The sequence below is a fragment of the Chrysochloris asiatica genome, unplaced genomic scaffold, assembly GCF_000296735.1.
Source record: "Chrysochloris asiatica unplaced genomic scaffold, ChrAsi1.0 scaffold00034, whole genome shotgun sequence".
Classification (NCBI taxonomy): Eukaryota; Metazoa; Chordata; class Mammalia; order Afrosoricida; family Chrysochloridae; genus Chrysochloris; species Chrysochloris asiatica.
Window position 1 is genome coordinate 3,949,403 of NW_006408552.1, and position 15,132 is coordinate 3,964,534.

A 15,132-nucleotide genomic window follows, 5' to 3' on the forward strand; every position below is an offset into this window, starting at 1 on the left:
CTTAATTTTGTTAGGAAGCAGACTGCCACACAGCAGGAGATTCTGTGGGTCGGCGGATGGGTTTGAACCACTGACCTTTTGATTAGCAGCTGAGTGCTTAACCATGGTGTCACCAGGGTTCATTACAGATAGCACTGAGCTCTGCTATGCCCCACCTTCAGTGTCCCCTGTTATTAACATCCCACATTAATACGGTACGTACATTGGACACAATTAATGTAATTAATACATTATCATGAAGTAAAAAGTTCATTGGATTCAGATTTTCTTATCTGACCTTGCAGCTCAAACTGACCTTGTGGTCCAGTGCTTATTGAATGTAAATCAGCTTTTCCGTTAAGAGCTGTTTGGTTATAAACCAAACAAAAGGGTATCCAAGGGACACAGAGAGCTGTCACTGTCAGCTCTGGTTGGGAACAGAAAGGTGCAGTCAGAATAATTGTTGTGAAGTGCTGTCAAGTCAATTCCGACCCATAGCAACCCTGTCTAGAGTTTTCAAGGAGCAGCTGGTGAGCTTGAACCTCCGACCTTGCAGTTCAAACGGCTTTGCAGTCTAGCGCATTAATCCAAAGCACCACGCCAGGAGTAATTGAGGGGATGGTAAATAAAGATTATTTTTAAAAGAATGGTTAGTATTAAGGAAACCTACCAGCATTTCTCAAGTTGGGAGAACTGAAGGAAAAATTCAAACAAGATTACTGAACAATGCGGAAAATTATTGAATGATGCAGAAAGCATCAAAAGAAGATGGAAGGAATACACAGAGTCACTGTACCAAAAGGAAATGGTTGATGTTCAACCATTTCAAGAGGTAGCATATGATCAAGAGCCAGTAATTGAAGGAAGAAGTGCAAGGTGCATTGAAAGAATTGGCAAAGAACAAAGCATCAGGAATTAATGGGAATAAAAAATTGAAATCTTTCAAGAAAGTGAGGGGGCGCTGAAGGCACTCACTAATCTATGTCAAGAAATTTGGAAGACCACTATCTGGCCAACTGATTGGAAAAGATATTTGTGCCCATTCCAAAGAGAGGTGACCCATCACAACGTGGAAATCATTGGACAATATCTTTCATATCCCATTCAAGGGAAGATTTACTAAAGGTAATTAAGGAGCTCTGGTAGCATAGCGGTTACAAATCGGGCTGCAAACCACAAGGTCAGCAGTTCGAAACTACCAGCTGCTCCGCGGGAGAAAGATGAGGCTTTTTGCTCCTGTAAAGATTTACAGCCTCGGAAACCGTGTTCAGGGTCACTATGGATCAGAGCCGACTCGATGGCACTTAACAACAATACAAAGTATTATACCTTTAGTATAAAGGTAGCGTAGTGGTTACAAGTCAGGCTGCTAACCTCATGGTCAGCAGTTCAAAACTACCAGCGGTTCCGCAGGAGAAATATGAGGCTTTCTGCTCCCGTAAAGATTTACAGCCTTGGAAACTATGAAGGGTTGCTATGAGTCAGAATCAACTCCACAGCACACCACCTCCACCAATATAGAAATGGCTGCAAACATACATTCACAGAGAACTTCCAGAGGTTCAAGCCGGATTCAGAAGAGGACATGGAATGAGGGATATCATTGCTGATGTCTGATGGATCTTGGCTGAAAGCAGAGAATACCAGTGCTTTACTGACTACGCAAAGGCTTTTGATTGTGTGAATCTTGACAAGCTGTGGACAACATTGTGAAGTATGAGTATTCCGGAACACTTAATTGTGCTCATGATGAATTTGTACATGGACCAAGAGGCAGTTGTTCGAACAGAACATGGGAACACTGAATGGTTTAAAATCAGGAAAGGTGTGAGACAGGGTTGTGTTCTTTCACTATACTTATTCAACCTGTATGCTGAGTTGGGTTATATGAAGAAAAACATGGCATCAGGATTGGAGGAAGACTCATTAACAACCTACGATATGCAGATGATACAACCTTGCTTGCTGAAAGTGAAGAAGACTTAAAATATTTACTGATGAAGATCAAAGAGCACAGCATTTGGTATGGATTGCATCTCAACGTAAAGAAGACAAAAATCCTCACCACTGGACCAATAAACAACATTCTTACCAACAGAGAAAAGATAGAAGTTGTCAAGGTTCATTCTTCTTGGATCAACTATCAACACTCATGGAAGCAGCAGTCAAGAAATCAAATGATGTATTGAGTTAGGCAAATCTGCCGCACAAGACCTTTTTAAAGTGTTGAAGAGCAAAGATGTCAGCTTGAGGACTTAGGTGCACCTGACCCAACCCATGGTATTTTCAATAACCTCATATGCATGCGAAAGCTGGACAGTGAATAAGGAAGACCATAGAAGAATTGAAGCATTTGAGTTATGGTATTGGAGGAGAATATTGAAAGTGCCATGGGCTGCGAAAAGAACCAACAGATCTGTGTTGGAAGAAGTACAGCCAGAGTGCTCCTTGGAGGCCAGGATGGCCAGCCTTAATCTCTCATACTTCGGACATATTGTCAGGAGGGACCAGTTGCTAGAGAAGGATATCATGTTTGGTAAGGTGGAGGGTCAGAGAAAAAGAGGAAGGACCCCAATGAGATGGACTGGCAAAGGGACCAAGGGAAGCTCAGCTTGACCATAGGCTGTGGACCCCAAGGCCTGGCTCTGCTAGTGCTGCCCAAAGGTTCGGGGTTGTGTTCATCAATGGGCTCAAGTGTAGCAAAATTGTGAGGTTGGCCCAGGATCAGGCAGTGTTTCGTTTTGTTGTGCATAGGGTCGCTATGAGTTGGTACCAACTCGATGGCACCTAACAACAACAACAACAACCAGAAATGATACTGTACTTGGGGTCGTTACCATTACTAATCCTAAAAGAATGAGGGAAAGGCGTAGCAGAAGGAGAAGCCACCTTGGTCGAGGGCATCTGCTAATCCAGCAGGAGGAAATAAGAAAACAAGTACCTTAAACTCTGTCTGCCCTCACTCAGGTCTCCTGTTAGTGCCTCCCATTGACCAAACCCACTGAGGCCAGAAGGTTTGCATTCCACTGGGGCCAGCCTCCCAGGACAGAGAGCAAGGTGGGGAAGGGTAGCATGCATGTAGAGGGACAACATCCTTCAGCTCTCTCCTGCAATCGAAGAAGAGCTGAATCATTAGGACTTGGGTCTGGAAGGCAGGAAGCACACAGCTGCTAGACCAAGGCCACGGCCTGATCGATTCAACTTCAGTGATCCAGAGACAAAGAGCCACTCTTGGATTCAGACAGTTTATTATGGGCACAGCCAGCAAAAGGAAAAGTGGGAGATTCCTGTTCCCTGGGGTCTTTGTCCCACACCGGAGAACCAAAGGGTTGGATGACTGTGCTGTGAGCTGGATATTCCATTGCTAAGGGGTGAGTTCTCTGCTGCAGCTAAGCAGTTTGACAGTCGGCAGCTCTGCAACAAGGGGCTGGGACAGGGAGCCCCATCCCTCCTGGGAACCGTGCTGACAAGGAGAAAGACTCTCATGATGATTTCCCAAGGGGAGAAGAAGGAGGATAGCCGGAGATGGCCTAGAAGAGGTCCCTCACGTGCCCTGGAGGATTCCAAGACGATCTGCTGAACCCAGACAGGCTTCATTGTGCTTGTGTGACCCCAAGGGGCTGCGGTGAAACTGGCCCCTGCAGAGGCTCTTGGGCACTTCACAGACCTCAGTGGCAGAAGGCTGGGGTTCTCTCTGAATCACCATACCTTAGGTAACTCAGCTATAATCATTTTCTCACCTTCAATTTTCCGATTCTTTGGAATCTGAAGTTCTTATGCTGGTCTGAGGTGGGCCAGGGGCAGAATTGCCATATACAGACATGGCCTTGGGACCCACTCCCAGATGCCCCTGGTTCTCAGAAATGATGGCATGCCTTGTATGGTCCCTCCTCACTTGGCTTTGAGATCGTGCCATGTCCAGGTCTGTCTGCCTCCTCTGAGAGGGGAATCAGGAGAGGTCTGTAGAGACAGAACATTCTCCTCTCCTCCTCAGGGCTGGATGGATACGTGGTCAATAGTGCTCTAACCACAGATCAAGTGGCTGAGGGTAGATCTAGAGCTGGTCACCAGAGGTCAGAGCTGTCTGTGCAGCCCACACATAAAGCAGTACGTACTTACGTGCGGCAGTTGAGATTTGAAAATGATTTAAAAAGAATGTCAACTTATAACATCCTTAATTGTTAAGTGCCATTGAGTTGGTTCCAACCCATAGTGACCCTATATAGGGTTTCCAGGGAGCTGTTGGTGAGCTTGAACTGCCAACCTTACAGTTCAAATGGCTTTGCAGTCTGGCGCATTAAGCCACAGCGCCACACCAGGACTCCCAGTAACATCCTTAGGAGCTGTTTAAAGTTTACCACATTAAGAGTAAATTATGGGTGGAACTTTTCCAGCCCTCAGTTGGAAGAGTATAGATCGCATTGTTGAGAGGGACCAAGGGAAGCTCAGCTTGACCATAGGCTGTGGACCCCAAGGCCTGGCTCTGCTAGTGCTGCCCAAAGGTTGCTAAACACATCCTTGGATGAGGGGTTCGGGGTTGTGTTCATAAAATGTTTCTAGTGGCAAACAGGCATGAAGACCTTCCCCAACAGTGAACAAGTCCCCTGCAGCTCCTGCTGGTGGGCCTGTTTGCAAGCAGGACCACCGGCAACCTTACATCTTGGTGGGCTGTGGGAGAGGCAGGTGGCCAGGCCCACTGGGAGGGGACAACACCATGGGCAGGGAGTTGCTGCCCCGCTCGTGCCAGCAGGTGTCTAGGATGGGGTAAAGCTTGCCTTGGAAGTCAGCCTGGAATGTGTAGAGTGGCCGCAGGTCATCAGGTCGGTCAGCGTCGAAGAAGGTGAGCTCCCCCTGCTCATAGTGCAGGTAGACACCAATGCGGTGGGGACGGCCCGCCGTGGGCAGGAGCACCCGCGGGCAGCTGAAGGCCTCGTACACCCGACCCTCCTTCAGGCCGATCAGCCACACACCATGCTCTGGGGACTTGTTCAGTTTGCCCTTGCGGCTGGTGGTGCCTTTGATGACCCCCAGGCGCCAGTCACTCTTGCTGCCTACGGCCACCTCCCAGTAGTGACGGCCGCAGGAGAAGCCCCGGCTGGTCAGGACGCACGTGCTGTAGTCGAAGCGCTCGGGCTGGCTGGCACACCGCTGAGCCAGGAGCCCACACTGCACTACCGTGTTGCCTTTGGAGAGTTCCAGGAGCGGATGGGCCGTGGCAGGGTCCAGTTTGAGAGGCTCCGGAGCTAGGGAAGAGAGCGGAGTAGTATGCTGTGGGAGCTACACAAAAGGGGGCAGACTCTGCTTCAAGGAGATGGTGGGAGGCTCCAGGCCCCTCAAGAAACTATGCCTGTCTAATCTAACCATTGATTCCCTGAGCTTGGGAGGCGGCACCAAGCAGGCACCCAAAGGATGTTGGCTGAATCATTGGATGATGCCCAAAGATTGGGAGAAACTGACAGCTTCATGGCGTGGGGATTCTGGAGAAGACTGAGGTGGTGAGAGAGCTGGAAAACTGCCAGCTGCATGTACTATCCTTACATGGTTTTCTGGAGAACCCATAAACAACTGGGATTGTTGTCTTTGATACCCACACCAGCCACTCATAGCGACCCTGTATAGGGTTTCCGAGGAGCAGCAGGTGGGTTTGAACTGCCAACCTTCAGGTTTGCAGCCCAGTGTTTACACTGTAGCGCTGCTCCAGGAGTCTGAGCTCTTTACTAGCTGGCAACCAATAGGTTTACTTAAAAAAACACAAGATTTTTGCGTACACAAGCAAGTGCAAACAAAATTCACTGTTAACAGACGATCTACGGTTTTGTTTTCTTTCTCCCCTTTCTCTTTTTCTCATTATAGTCTCTATTTTTTATTTTGTTGGATGAAATCAAACTACTGACTAAACTCCTTTATGTTCAAGTCAACAGCATGCCAGTAATACAAGAATTAGGGAAATATCTTTGGGTTATTTTTGATTGAGTAACAGCTACTATTGATTAAGCCCACATCTTTATGTCCTGGAGTCCTGGGGTGGTGCTTTGGGTTAACGCACTGGACTGCAAGGTTGGTTTGAATAGCAAGGTTGACAGTTCAAGCTCACCAGTCGTTCCTTGGAAACCCTATACAGGGTCACTATGCCTCAGAGCCGACTCAATGGCACTTAACAACAACAACAATCTTTATGTCCTGGTGTGGTGCTGCAGGATAAGCACTGGACTGCTAACTGCAAAAATGGTGGTTCAGACCCACCAGCAGTTGCTTGGTAACCCTATATAGGGTTGATATTATTGGAACCAACTCAAGGCCACTTAGTAATAACATATATGAGGCGGGTTTTGAAAGTTCATAGAAAAAGGAAATGAAAAGATAATGGGACTTCGAAGCTTTCTCATACACACACACAAGTAGTACCCACCTCACAATGTACTCAAGTCATGACAGACTGCACTTATGACTGTCCATGCTCAGACTGTCTACAATGTAGTGACATGTCATTTGCTGATGTCATCGCTCTCTGATGTTCACTCGTAAATGTTTCTATATAATTTTATTGCTAATCCCGAAAGCAAATAAAGATGGGACATATAAAGATAACTGATAATAAAAGGCAATAATAATCAATTGAAGAAAAAAGGTATTTGACTTACCTTAGAACTGCCTTACGATGGAATCATCAGAACTGAACCCCGTCATAAGTTGGGAACTACCCATATATATCAAATGCAGCTGCAGCAAGGTGTGAAAAGCCATCTTTACCAACAAGGGACTCAAGGCACAGTGTGGTTGTTATTTTGTTGCCTTTCAGATTATGATCTTGTAGCTCCCAAGAGATGATTGGATAGGACTATGCAAATGGGGTGCTTGTGGCTCACCAATGGGATTGGACAGTTTTGCTAATGCAAATAAGGTGAATGGAATCCTTCTGGGAGTGGGACCATGCAAATAAGATTACTAGAACATTTGTAGGGGACTGGTCAGCTTTGCCATCTTACTAGGCCTAAAGGGAGCAAATTCCAGAGGTTTGGGGGGGGCGGGGAACCTCACTACCATTCAGGAAGAAGCACCAGAAATAGAATGCATCTTTTGGACCGAGAGTCCCTTTGCCGAGAACCTCCTAGACCCAGAAGACAGAGCTCTGTAACTTCAGAGACAGCACGAGAGGGGAGCAGTGCAAGCACCACAGCAGAGTCTAGCAGCAGAGAAAAGACGCAGCGGAACCAGAGGACCAGCTGAGATGGAGCAGTGAACTTCCTGGGCCCCAGAGTGAGGCCGTTACTTGAGTAGGCAGGTCAACTCAAGGAGCAAGATTGCTGAGTGCCTCCAGGCATTTATCCGCAGAGCTAAAGAGCTTTGTAACACTTGCTCAAGCAGGGGCAGAGGCCAGGCTGAGAGCCAAGAGCAAAGGGCCAAGGGCTTAGAGAGAGGCCATTCTGGAAGCCTGGCTGGGAAGAAGCTGTTCTGATGGAAGGACTAACATCCCGAGTCATTCCTGTTACTGTCATCTGTTCTTTCCCTAATAAACCACATATCATGAGCATAGTCTAGGGGGTCTGTGTGGTCATTGAAATGAATCCTCAAACCCAGCAGTGAAGTGAGGAGTCCCGTGACAGGGACACTTGATGTCAGAATTGGTAAAAATATTGGTGGGTGAAGGTATGTCTGACCTCCACTTCATAGGAGTCAGCTCTGGGCTGATGATCTTGACTCTCCTCTTAACCTCCAGCATTTAGACAAGGTCTGATGCTACACCATTTGTACACTCTGAGCGATTACAACTACTTGTCCAGCCAGAAAGAAATGGAGCTGAGCCTGCGCTCCGGCTGTTTAGGGGACCCCAGCCCCAAATTTTCACCATGATTCTGTATCGGCCTCCTTTCATGTTCTCTCCAGCTACGTTCTATCTAACCATCCTCAGGGAGGAGAGGACAGGTTAGGGCCTCACCTGGCAGAACTTTTCGGAAGAGCCTTTTCCACACAGTCAGCTTGATGTCAGCCTGGTGGAGGGCTGGCTTGAAGGAGATGGGGCTGAACGCACCTTCCAAAGGCCGGATCTGCTGGAGTTCTGCTCTGGGTACAACATGAACAGCAATGGGACAGCAAGGCAGTCAAGAGTCCACCCCACTGTGTGGATGTCCAAACTCGGAGCTTGGAATACTGTACACTCAAGGGACCCATCATTTCACCCCCCACACCTTCTCCTAGAGGACTGTCCCCTTCCTAGGAGGGATTCTCAAAGGGCAGGACATAGACTAGCAGAGCAGCCTCCTCAGGGAATTTGTTAGAAATGCAAATTCTTGGGCCTCACCTCCAGACCTGTTGAATCAGAAATGGTTTACTGGGACCCAGGAATCTGTGTTTAACAAGCTCTCCTGGTGGTCCTGGAGTAAGATTGAGAACCACTGCTCTGAATAGGATGACCCTGGCCCCTATGAGTGGACACCTGAGCCACACTGAACCAATCAGATCCTCTTATCTGTTCATTCAAACCAGTACTGTCTCCAAGACTAAAAAAACCCACATTGTCCCCAAGACTTCAAACACAAAACTGGAAAAGAAGAAGACAGGGTGGGAAGAAGCTTAGGAACTGTGTGGACTATGCATTTGTTGGGACTAGAAAACAGATCCGACATCCTTAGCAGAAGTTTCCAGGTCCCTCATCCAGGCCGCTACCCACCTCTCCCACCTTAGTGTCCCCTTGCACCCAGCTCCAGATTTACCCCTGCCATGGTGAACACATTAGAACATTCCAGAGACTGTTCTACTCAACCCCTCCACATGCCTCCACTCCCTACTCTGCTGACCCACAAGCTCCCCTCACCTGCACACCTTTCTTGTCAATTCCCAGTCAGCTCCTCCTTTGTACCTTGCTGCAACTTACATGAATTCCCACTGCTGTGTGTAATCATGGTTCACTGCCTGAGGCCTAGAGATCTCATGCAGTTTGTCCCAGACCCCCAGCCAGTAAGATGGAGTTGCACTTAAACTCAAGCTCTTTGGGGTCCCTGAAGGCTCTGTGTAAAGCCAGATTTGGGTAGCTGCTGCAGAAGCCTTGGTTAAACCCAATAAGGAACTACATGGAGAGAAGCAGCTGCTGGATGTTCCCTGGGAGAGTCTTACCTGGAGGCCATGGAGTGGTACTTCTGTAAGACAGGAGAGAGGAGGCAAGAGAAGGAGGGCCAGGATTAGGGAGGAGAAGGCTCTGGGCGTCCTGAGGGCCTCAGCCTGGGGCCCATCCATCATCCTCTTACCCGGATGAACTCATGACGACTTTCATCACTGAACTGCTCCAGCACATGCTCGGCCCGGACCAGCCGCTCCCGAGTCCCCTGGGCCTGCTCCAGTTGCATGTCCAGGGAGGCCACCAGGCCTCGGGTGTGGCCTTCTACCCCCTCCAGGCAGCGGGCCTTCTCTTCGTCCACCAGGTGGTGCAGTTCCTGAAACTCGCGGCGAATCACCCAGCTGAACACATCGGACTCATTCTGGGGCAAGGAGGAGGTCAGGTCAGTTACAGTCGGAACCGCAGCAGAGCTCTGCGACTGGCTGGCCTTCCTGGACTCTCCTGACTCGGCTGGCCCCAGCACCTGAGTCCCAGGCAGGCCTGTGACTCCTGGATGTTTCAGGGAGATGTGGTCCAAGGGCGACAGGAGGCAGGGGAGATGCTGGACCCCCCATCCCACCCCAAGTCAAACAGAAAGGCTCTGCTTTAACTATTTAATGTGCATGGAAGACTGTTTCATCACAGCGCTCACCACGGAAGACCATCAGAATGCTCTGGGGAGAGCCCAGGATTCCCTGTGTGGCCGTTCTGCCTCCCTCAGATAGGGCTAATGCCACCTCCCAGCCCCCAGCATGAGGAACCCTAAATGAGACTGTGTGAGGCTCAGTGTCTATTGGGCCTGTTCCACAGTTCCACAGCCACCTCCAGGGCTCAGCCTAGTGTTCCCTCACTAAGGACAAGCAGACCTGGGGTTTTCAGGCCTGCCTAGGCCTCTGGCCCAAGGCACAGGTAGGGCACCCCAGTAAGCCCACTTGCAGGCTGTGAAGGTCAAGCAGACTTAGGTGGCACCAGGGGTGGGTAGAGCCATGCCCATGGCTTTGGGGTGTTTACCTCTGGGACTCAAGTTCTGGCTTATCTCCATCCCAAGGGCATGGGGGACAAAAGCCAGAGCTGACAACTAAGTTAAATTCTCCCAGTTGGAATTTTCATGTTCCTCACCCACCCTGGGATGCTGGCTCTGGTAGCGTGGTGGTGATTATGTGCCGTGGAGTCGGTTCCGACTCATAGCGACCCTGTACAGGGTTTCTGAGGAGGCTGTAAATCTTTACCAGAGCAGAAAGCCTCATCTTTCTCCCATGGAACAACTGGGAATTTCGAACTGCTGACCTTGAGGTTTGCAGTCCGATTCATAAGCACGACAACACAAGATTGGCAGTTTGAATCTACCAGCTGCTCTGCAGGAGAAAGATGAGGTTTACAGCCTCCGAAACTTTATACAGGATCTCTACAAATGGGAACCAACTTCACAGCAGAAACCACCAACCACCACCATGGGAGGGGTGGGTTTCAGTAAAGGATTAAGTGAGGATGGGGTGCTTGATCTCAGCGTAGGGGGCGGAAGGGGCTCACTCACGACAATCCGGGTCCTATTGTTCACCAGCTTGGCGATATGCTCATCCATCTTCCTCTGCTCCTGCTTCAGCTCGGAGATGACAGTTGCAAGTTCCTCCTGGGGGCAACATGCCATGGCCCTTGAACAGCTAAGTCCTGGACTCACGCAGCTTCTGGGGGACTCGCCCTTCTTAGGAGAATCCCAATGGCCACAGGCACTTCTCAGTGGAATCAGGGCAGGGTCTACATTGCCCAGGTGCCCATCACTCCAAAACTAGGTAAGAGTGACTGTAGAAATTGTCAAAACAAGGAAGAACCCTTGCTTCGTCCTTCTCTGTGAGATCCAGACTTAATGGGCATTCGATCAACAGTCATTGATAAAAGGCCCCACTGAGGCCAATTCTAGGGCAAATGCTGCACATGGTAGTGCCAGGTAAGCCTCGTGACCCCCATTCCTTATGAATCCATCCTCAGCTGGCTCAGACCCCACCTGGATTATGGGACACTCTCCAAGATAAAGTAAACTCACTTCTCTTGGCTGCCCTGGACTCAAATTTGACCTAGCCTTAGGGCTACCAGCCAGGACCACCTGTAAACCTACCCATTTAGCTCTGGCACATGCCTTCTGTTTGGACAGGGAGTGTACAGACACTTTAGGGAGTTCATTCCCAGACAGAAGTCAGCAGTAAGAGCTTTCAGGAAGGGAGCCCGAGAAGGTCAGTTCAATTATAACCTGCCCAAAGCAGAGTGGTATATCACCTTTGTCACAGGAAGAGGAGTTATGGGGAAAAGTTAAGTAAGTATCTCAACAGGTAGACGAAAACAGCAATGCATGAAAGGGACCCAATAAAGAAGCATAATACGGTTACATCACAGCAGACACTGGGATCGCAAAATCCCAAACCTCAAACGACCCAAACGGGCCCAGCTCATGGGCAGAAATGGTGACTAAGACCCTTCTCTTCTGCTAATCAAATGCAGACTCAGCTCTAGCCTACTGCAACCTGGCTTCCTCCTCCTTCCACACGTCCCTAACACTGCTTCGCCAAGATAGTCAACTCAGACTATAAATCCAATAAATGGCTTCAGTTCATTTCAGCCACTTCACACATACCATCCATACACATGTCATCTGTACACATGGTACTTCACACATGCCACTCCACAATACTCTCTTCACACATACCACTTCACACATACCACTTCACGCATGCCACCTTCACATAGCCAACTCCACGCCATCTTCACACATGCCATCTTCACACACGCCATCTGCACACATTCCATCTTCACACACGCCATCTTCACAATGCCATCTTCACACACGCCATCTTCACAATGCCAGCTTCACATACACCATCTTGTCCTTCAGATATGCTGTTCCTTTGTTTTCCAGGGACCACACTCAGCCACTTTCCCTATTCCCCCTGCAGTTTCTTTCTGTGCCCTTTCCAGGGGTCTCTCTCTCTACCCTGATTTAGAACTCTGAGACTCCTCATGGGGTCCTCAGCTGTTTCCTCCCTTATCATCTACAGACTCTCCTTGATTGGGTGTCAATTCCCACTTCCCACCCATACAAGATGACTCCAAATCCTTTATCTCCTCTCTGACCCCTCTCCTGGTCTCCAGACTGTCACCCACCTGTCTTTTGGACATCTTCTTAGGACTGTCCCACAGGGGTACCTCACACACATTCCACCTGCTACTTCCCCCTCCCTGTCCCTATTGTCTCTGCAAGGGGACTTGCCCAAGCTAAAGGTCAGGGGTGGGGGTCAATCCTGACTCCTCTCTCTTCTGAATCCCCCACATTCAGCTACAGGGGTTTGTTTCTTTGTTTTCTAATTATCTCCTGGGTAGTGCAGACGGTTAGCACACTCAGCTGCTAACAGAAAGGTTGGAGCTTTGACTTTACCCAGAGGCACTTTGGAATAAAGGCCTGGTGATCTTTTTCTGAAAAAATCAGTCACTTAAAACTCTTGGAAGCAGTGTTCTACCCTGACACACATGGGGTTGTAATGAGACAGAATCAACTCAGTAGCAACTGGTTTATTGTTCTGTTTTTTAAATCTCTCTGGGGCCTGCCCCAGCCCTGCTTCCCACCCTCACTGACTCAGCCCCTGATGCCCTCCTATCTTGCTCCTACCTTTTAGTCTCCCTCCTCCAGTTTACCCTTTGGCCAGACGGATCTGACCACACCACTACTCTGCTAAAAACCCTCCATTGCCCCTTCCCCAGGACCCTCCAAATAAACCCCAAATCTCTTCAGGTAGCACACCAAACTTTCTATGATGTGGCTCACCTCTTCTGCCCCATCTCGCTCTGACCTCACTTCCCCAAGCTTTCTGGAATGATCTGTCTTCCCTCAAGTGAGCCATGCTGCTTGCCTCTTGACCTTTTGCATGTGCTGTCTTCACACTTGGACTTCACACTTCACACTGTTTCCTCCTTTTTTCTTCCTACCGCCTTAGAGGTCCACTTCCTCCCGGAAGCCTTCCCTGACCGCTTGAGGCCATGCAAGATCCATGTCCTCGGTGATCTCACTATTCCATGTGCCTAACCTTGACATCAGTATTTGACTTAGGAACCTCTCACAGAGCAGTAGGCCTCTTGTCCACGGCTGCAACAAGAACACCGGGCACAGCACCGGGCACAATGAGGTGCCCAGTACATTTTCATGGGAAGGACAGACCAATGGAAAATGTGTCGAGTCCTGTGCACACCTACTTGTCTCCCAGGATTGAGGAGCAGAGATAGGACATCCAGGAAACCCTAGAACAGCTCATAGGGCCTCTCTGTCTTCCTGGTTTGCCACTCTCCCCTCCTATATTTTTTCATTCCTCATTTTCACTCCCCCCATAATCCCCATACCAAGTAAATGCCTTCCTGGAACATTTCACCTCTAAGAACCCTTCCTGGCTATTCCTGATCTATTGGCAGCAGGAAGAAAACTGGCCTTGGTTTAAATCTAGAATGCCACTTAGAAGTTTGTATGACCTTGGCTAAGACCTTTACTGTCTCTGAGACCCAGTTTCCTCACTTGTAACAGCCCCACCCAGCGGGCATCACAGAATGTTCTGGGGAGAAAATGAAATTGTAAATCTTAGATGAATTAATCAACCTACGATGGCATGACTGTTAGTTGAGCCCCGGGTGGCACACAGTTGAAAGTGTTTGGTGGCTAACCTAAAGGGGGCGGTTCATGAACCTGTTCTCTCTCTTATAGGGTCCTTGTGACTGGGGATCTACTCTTTGGAAGTGCTTTTGTTTTGGGTTATTATTATTATGAGGGGGCCTCGAAAAAGTTGGTGAAAAAGTAGAATGAATGGAATTTTTCCATGACCTTTTTGAAGTCCCCTCGATTGCCTTACCTGCTAAATCATAAAAGGCACAAATTGGTCGACTGAACAAATACCTGAAATTCAGCAAAAGAACAAAACCAAAGTCCTTGCCTTCATGTCCCTACCTATGAGGCAGCCAGGGGAACACTCTAGTAACAAGGGCTGGGCAGAAAAATTTAGCTGGGAAGGAACTCACCCATGAAGCCAGGGGGCTGTAATCCCCCGCCCTTGGTTTTAGCAGCAGCTCACGTGGTGATGGATGAATGGATAAATGGATAAACGGATGAATGAAGGCCCCCACGAGTTCTGCTCTAGGACAGTCCTTTTGTGCCAGGTGAGGGCGCCAGAGAGCCCCGAACCTGGGCTCCGCGGTCCGCAGGCCCTGACCTTGGCAGTCCGCGCCCCCTCCGCAGTACCCCTCTCACCTTCATGCGGCTGTGCACGGTGGAGACGGGCGTGACTCGGTGGTGCTGGTGGGAGCCCAGCAGGCCGCAGAGCCCACAGATGAGCTCCTGGTCCTTCTCGCAGAAGAGGCTGAGCGGGTTGCGGTGGTGCGCGCAGACCTGAGGCTCCAGGTCCCTGGGAAGCCGCAGGGCTTCGATTACCAGAGCCAGGGAAACGTTGGGTGGGGAGCTGCTTCCGTCCACCGCCTGCCGGCACACGGGGCAGCGCAACTCCGCGTCCATGTGGTGGGACAGGGACACCAAGCAGTCCTTGCAGTAGGAGTGACCGCACTGAAGTATCTGGGGTTCCCTGAAGACCTCCAGGCAAATGGGGCACTGAAGTCGGTCCTCCAGCTCCAGCACGTTCACCTGCCGCGCCATCCACCTCGGCAGCTGAAACAGCGGGAACACGGTCCCCTCCTCTTCCCCTGTCCCAAGCTCCTGGCTTCCTGCCCTAACCTTCTGTGTACTTGGGCCTCAGTTTGTCCACGTGTCAGTTAAGGCGTTTCAATGAGGAAACGTTTCCTTAGAGAGATGATGTTCTATATATATATATTTTAAAAGAGACTTGGTGGTAAATACGAAAGGGCAGAGACCCATCTGCAGTTCCCAGCTGTCTCATCCTGAGAGAGAAAAGGCTGACTCCGCTGGGCACTGGACAGCTTTGGGGTCATTTGGAATGGCTCCTAGCAGGAGCCCTGGCCTAGAACTGGGCAGTCCAAGCAAGCAAAGGCAAATCTTTGGGCCTCCCACCCTCTAGATCGGGTCT

At 49.5% G+C, this 15,132-nt stretch overlaps 1 protein-coding gene across 2 annotated transcripts; it reads right to left on the bottom strand.

Moving 5' to 3' along the window:
• Window positions 1-4,575: 4,575 nt before the first annotated feature.
• TRIM50 (tripartite motif containing 50) lies at window positions 4,576-14,748 on the bottom strand. 2 transcript variants are annotated; one of them, XM_006859691.1, is made up of 6 exons: window positions 14,346-14,748; window positions 10,605-10,700; window positions 9,222-9,452; window positions 9,091-9,110; window positions 7,916-8,040; window positions 4,576-5,222 (listed from the first exon to the last, which is right to left on the bottom strand). In XM_006859691.1, the coding sequence occupies exons 1-6, from the start codon at window positions 14,742-14,744 to the stop codon at window positions 4,633-4,635; spliced, it is 1,461 nt and encodes a 486-aa protein (XP_006859753.1). In that variant the 5' UTR covers window positions 14,745-14,748; the 3' UTR covers window positions 4,576-4,632. The 2 variants fall into 2 exon arrangements, with proteins under 2 accessions (XP_006859753.1, XP_006859752.1); XM_006859690.1 differs by having other exon boundaries at window positions 9,091-9,113.
• Window positions 14,749-15,132: the final 384 nt, after the last annotated feature.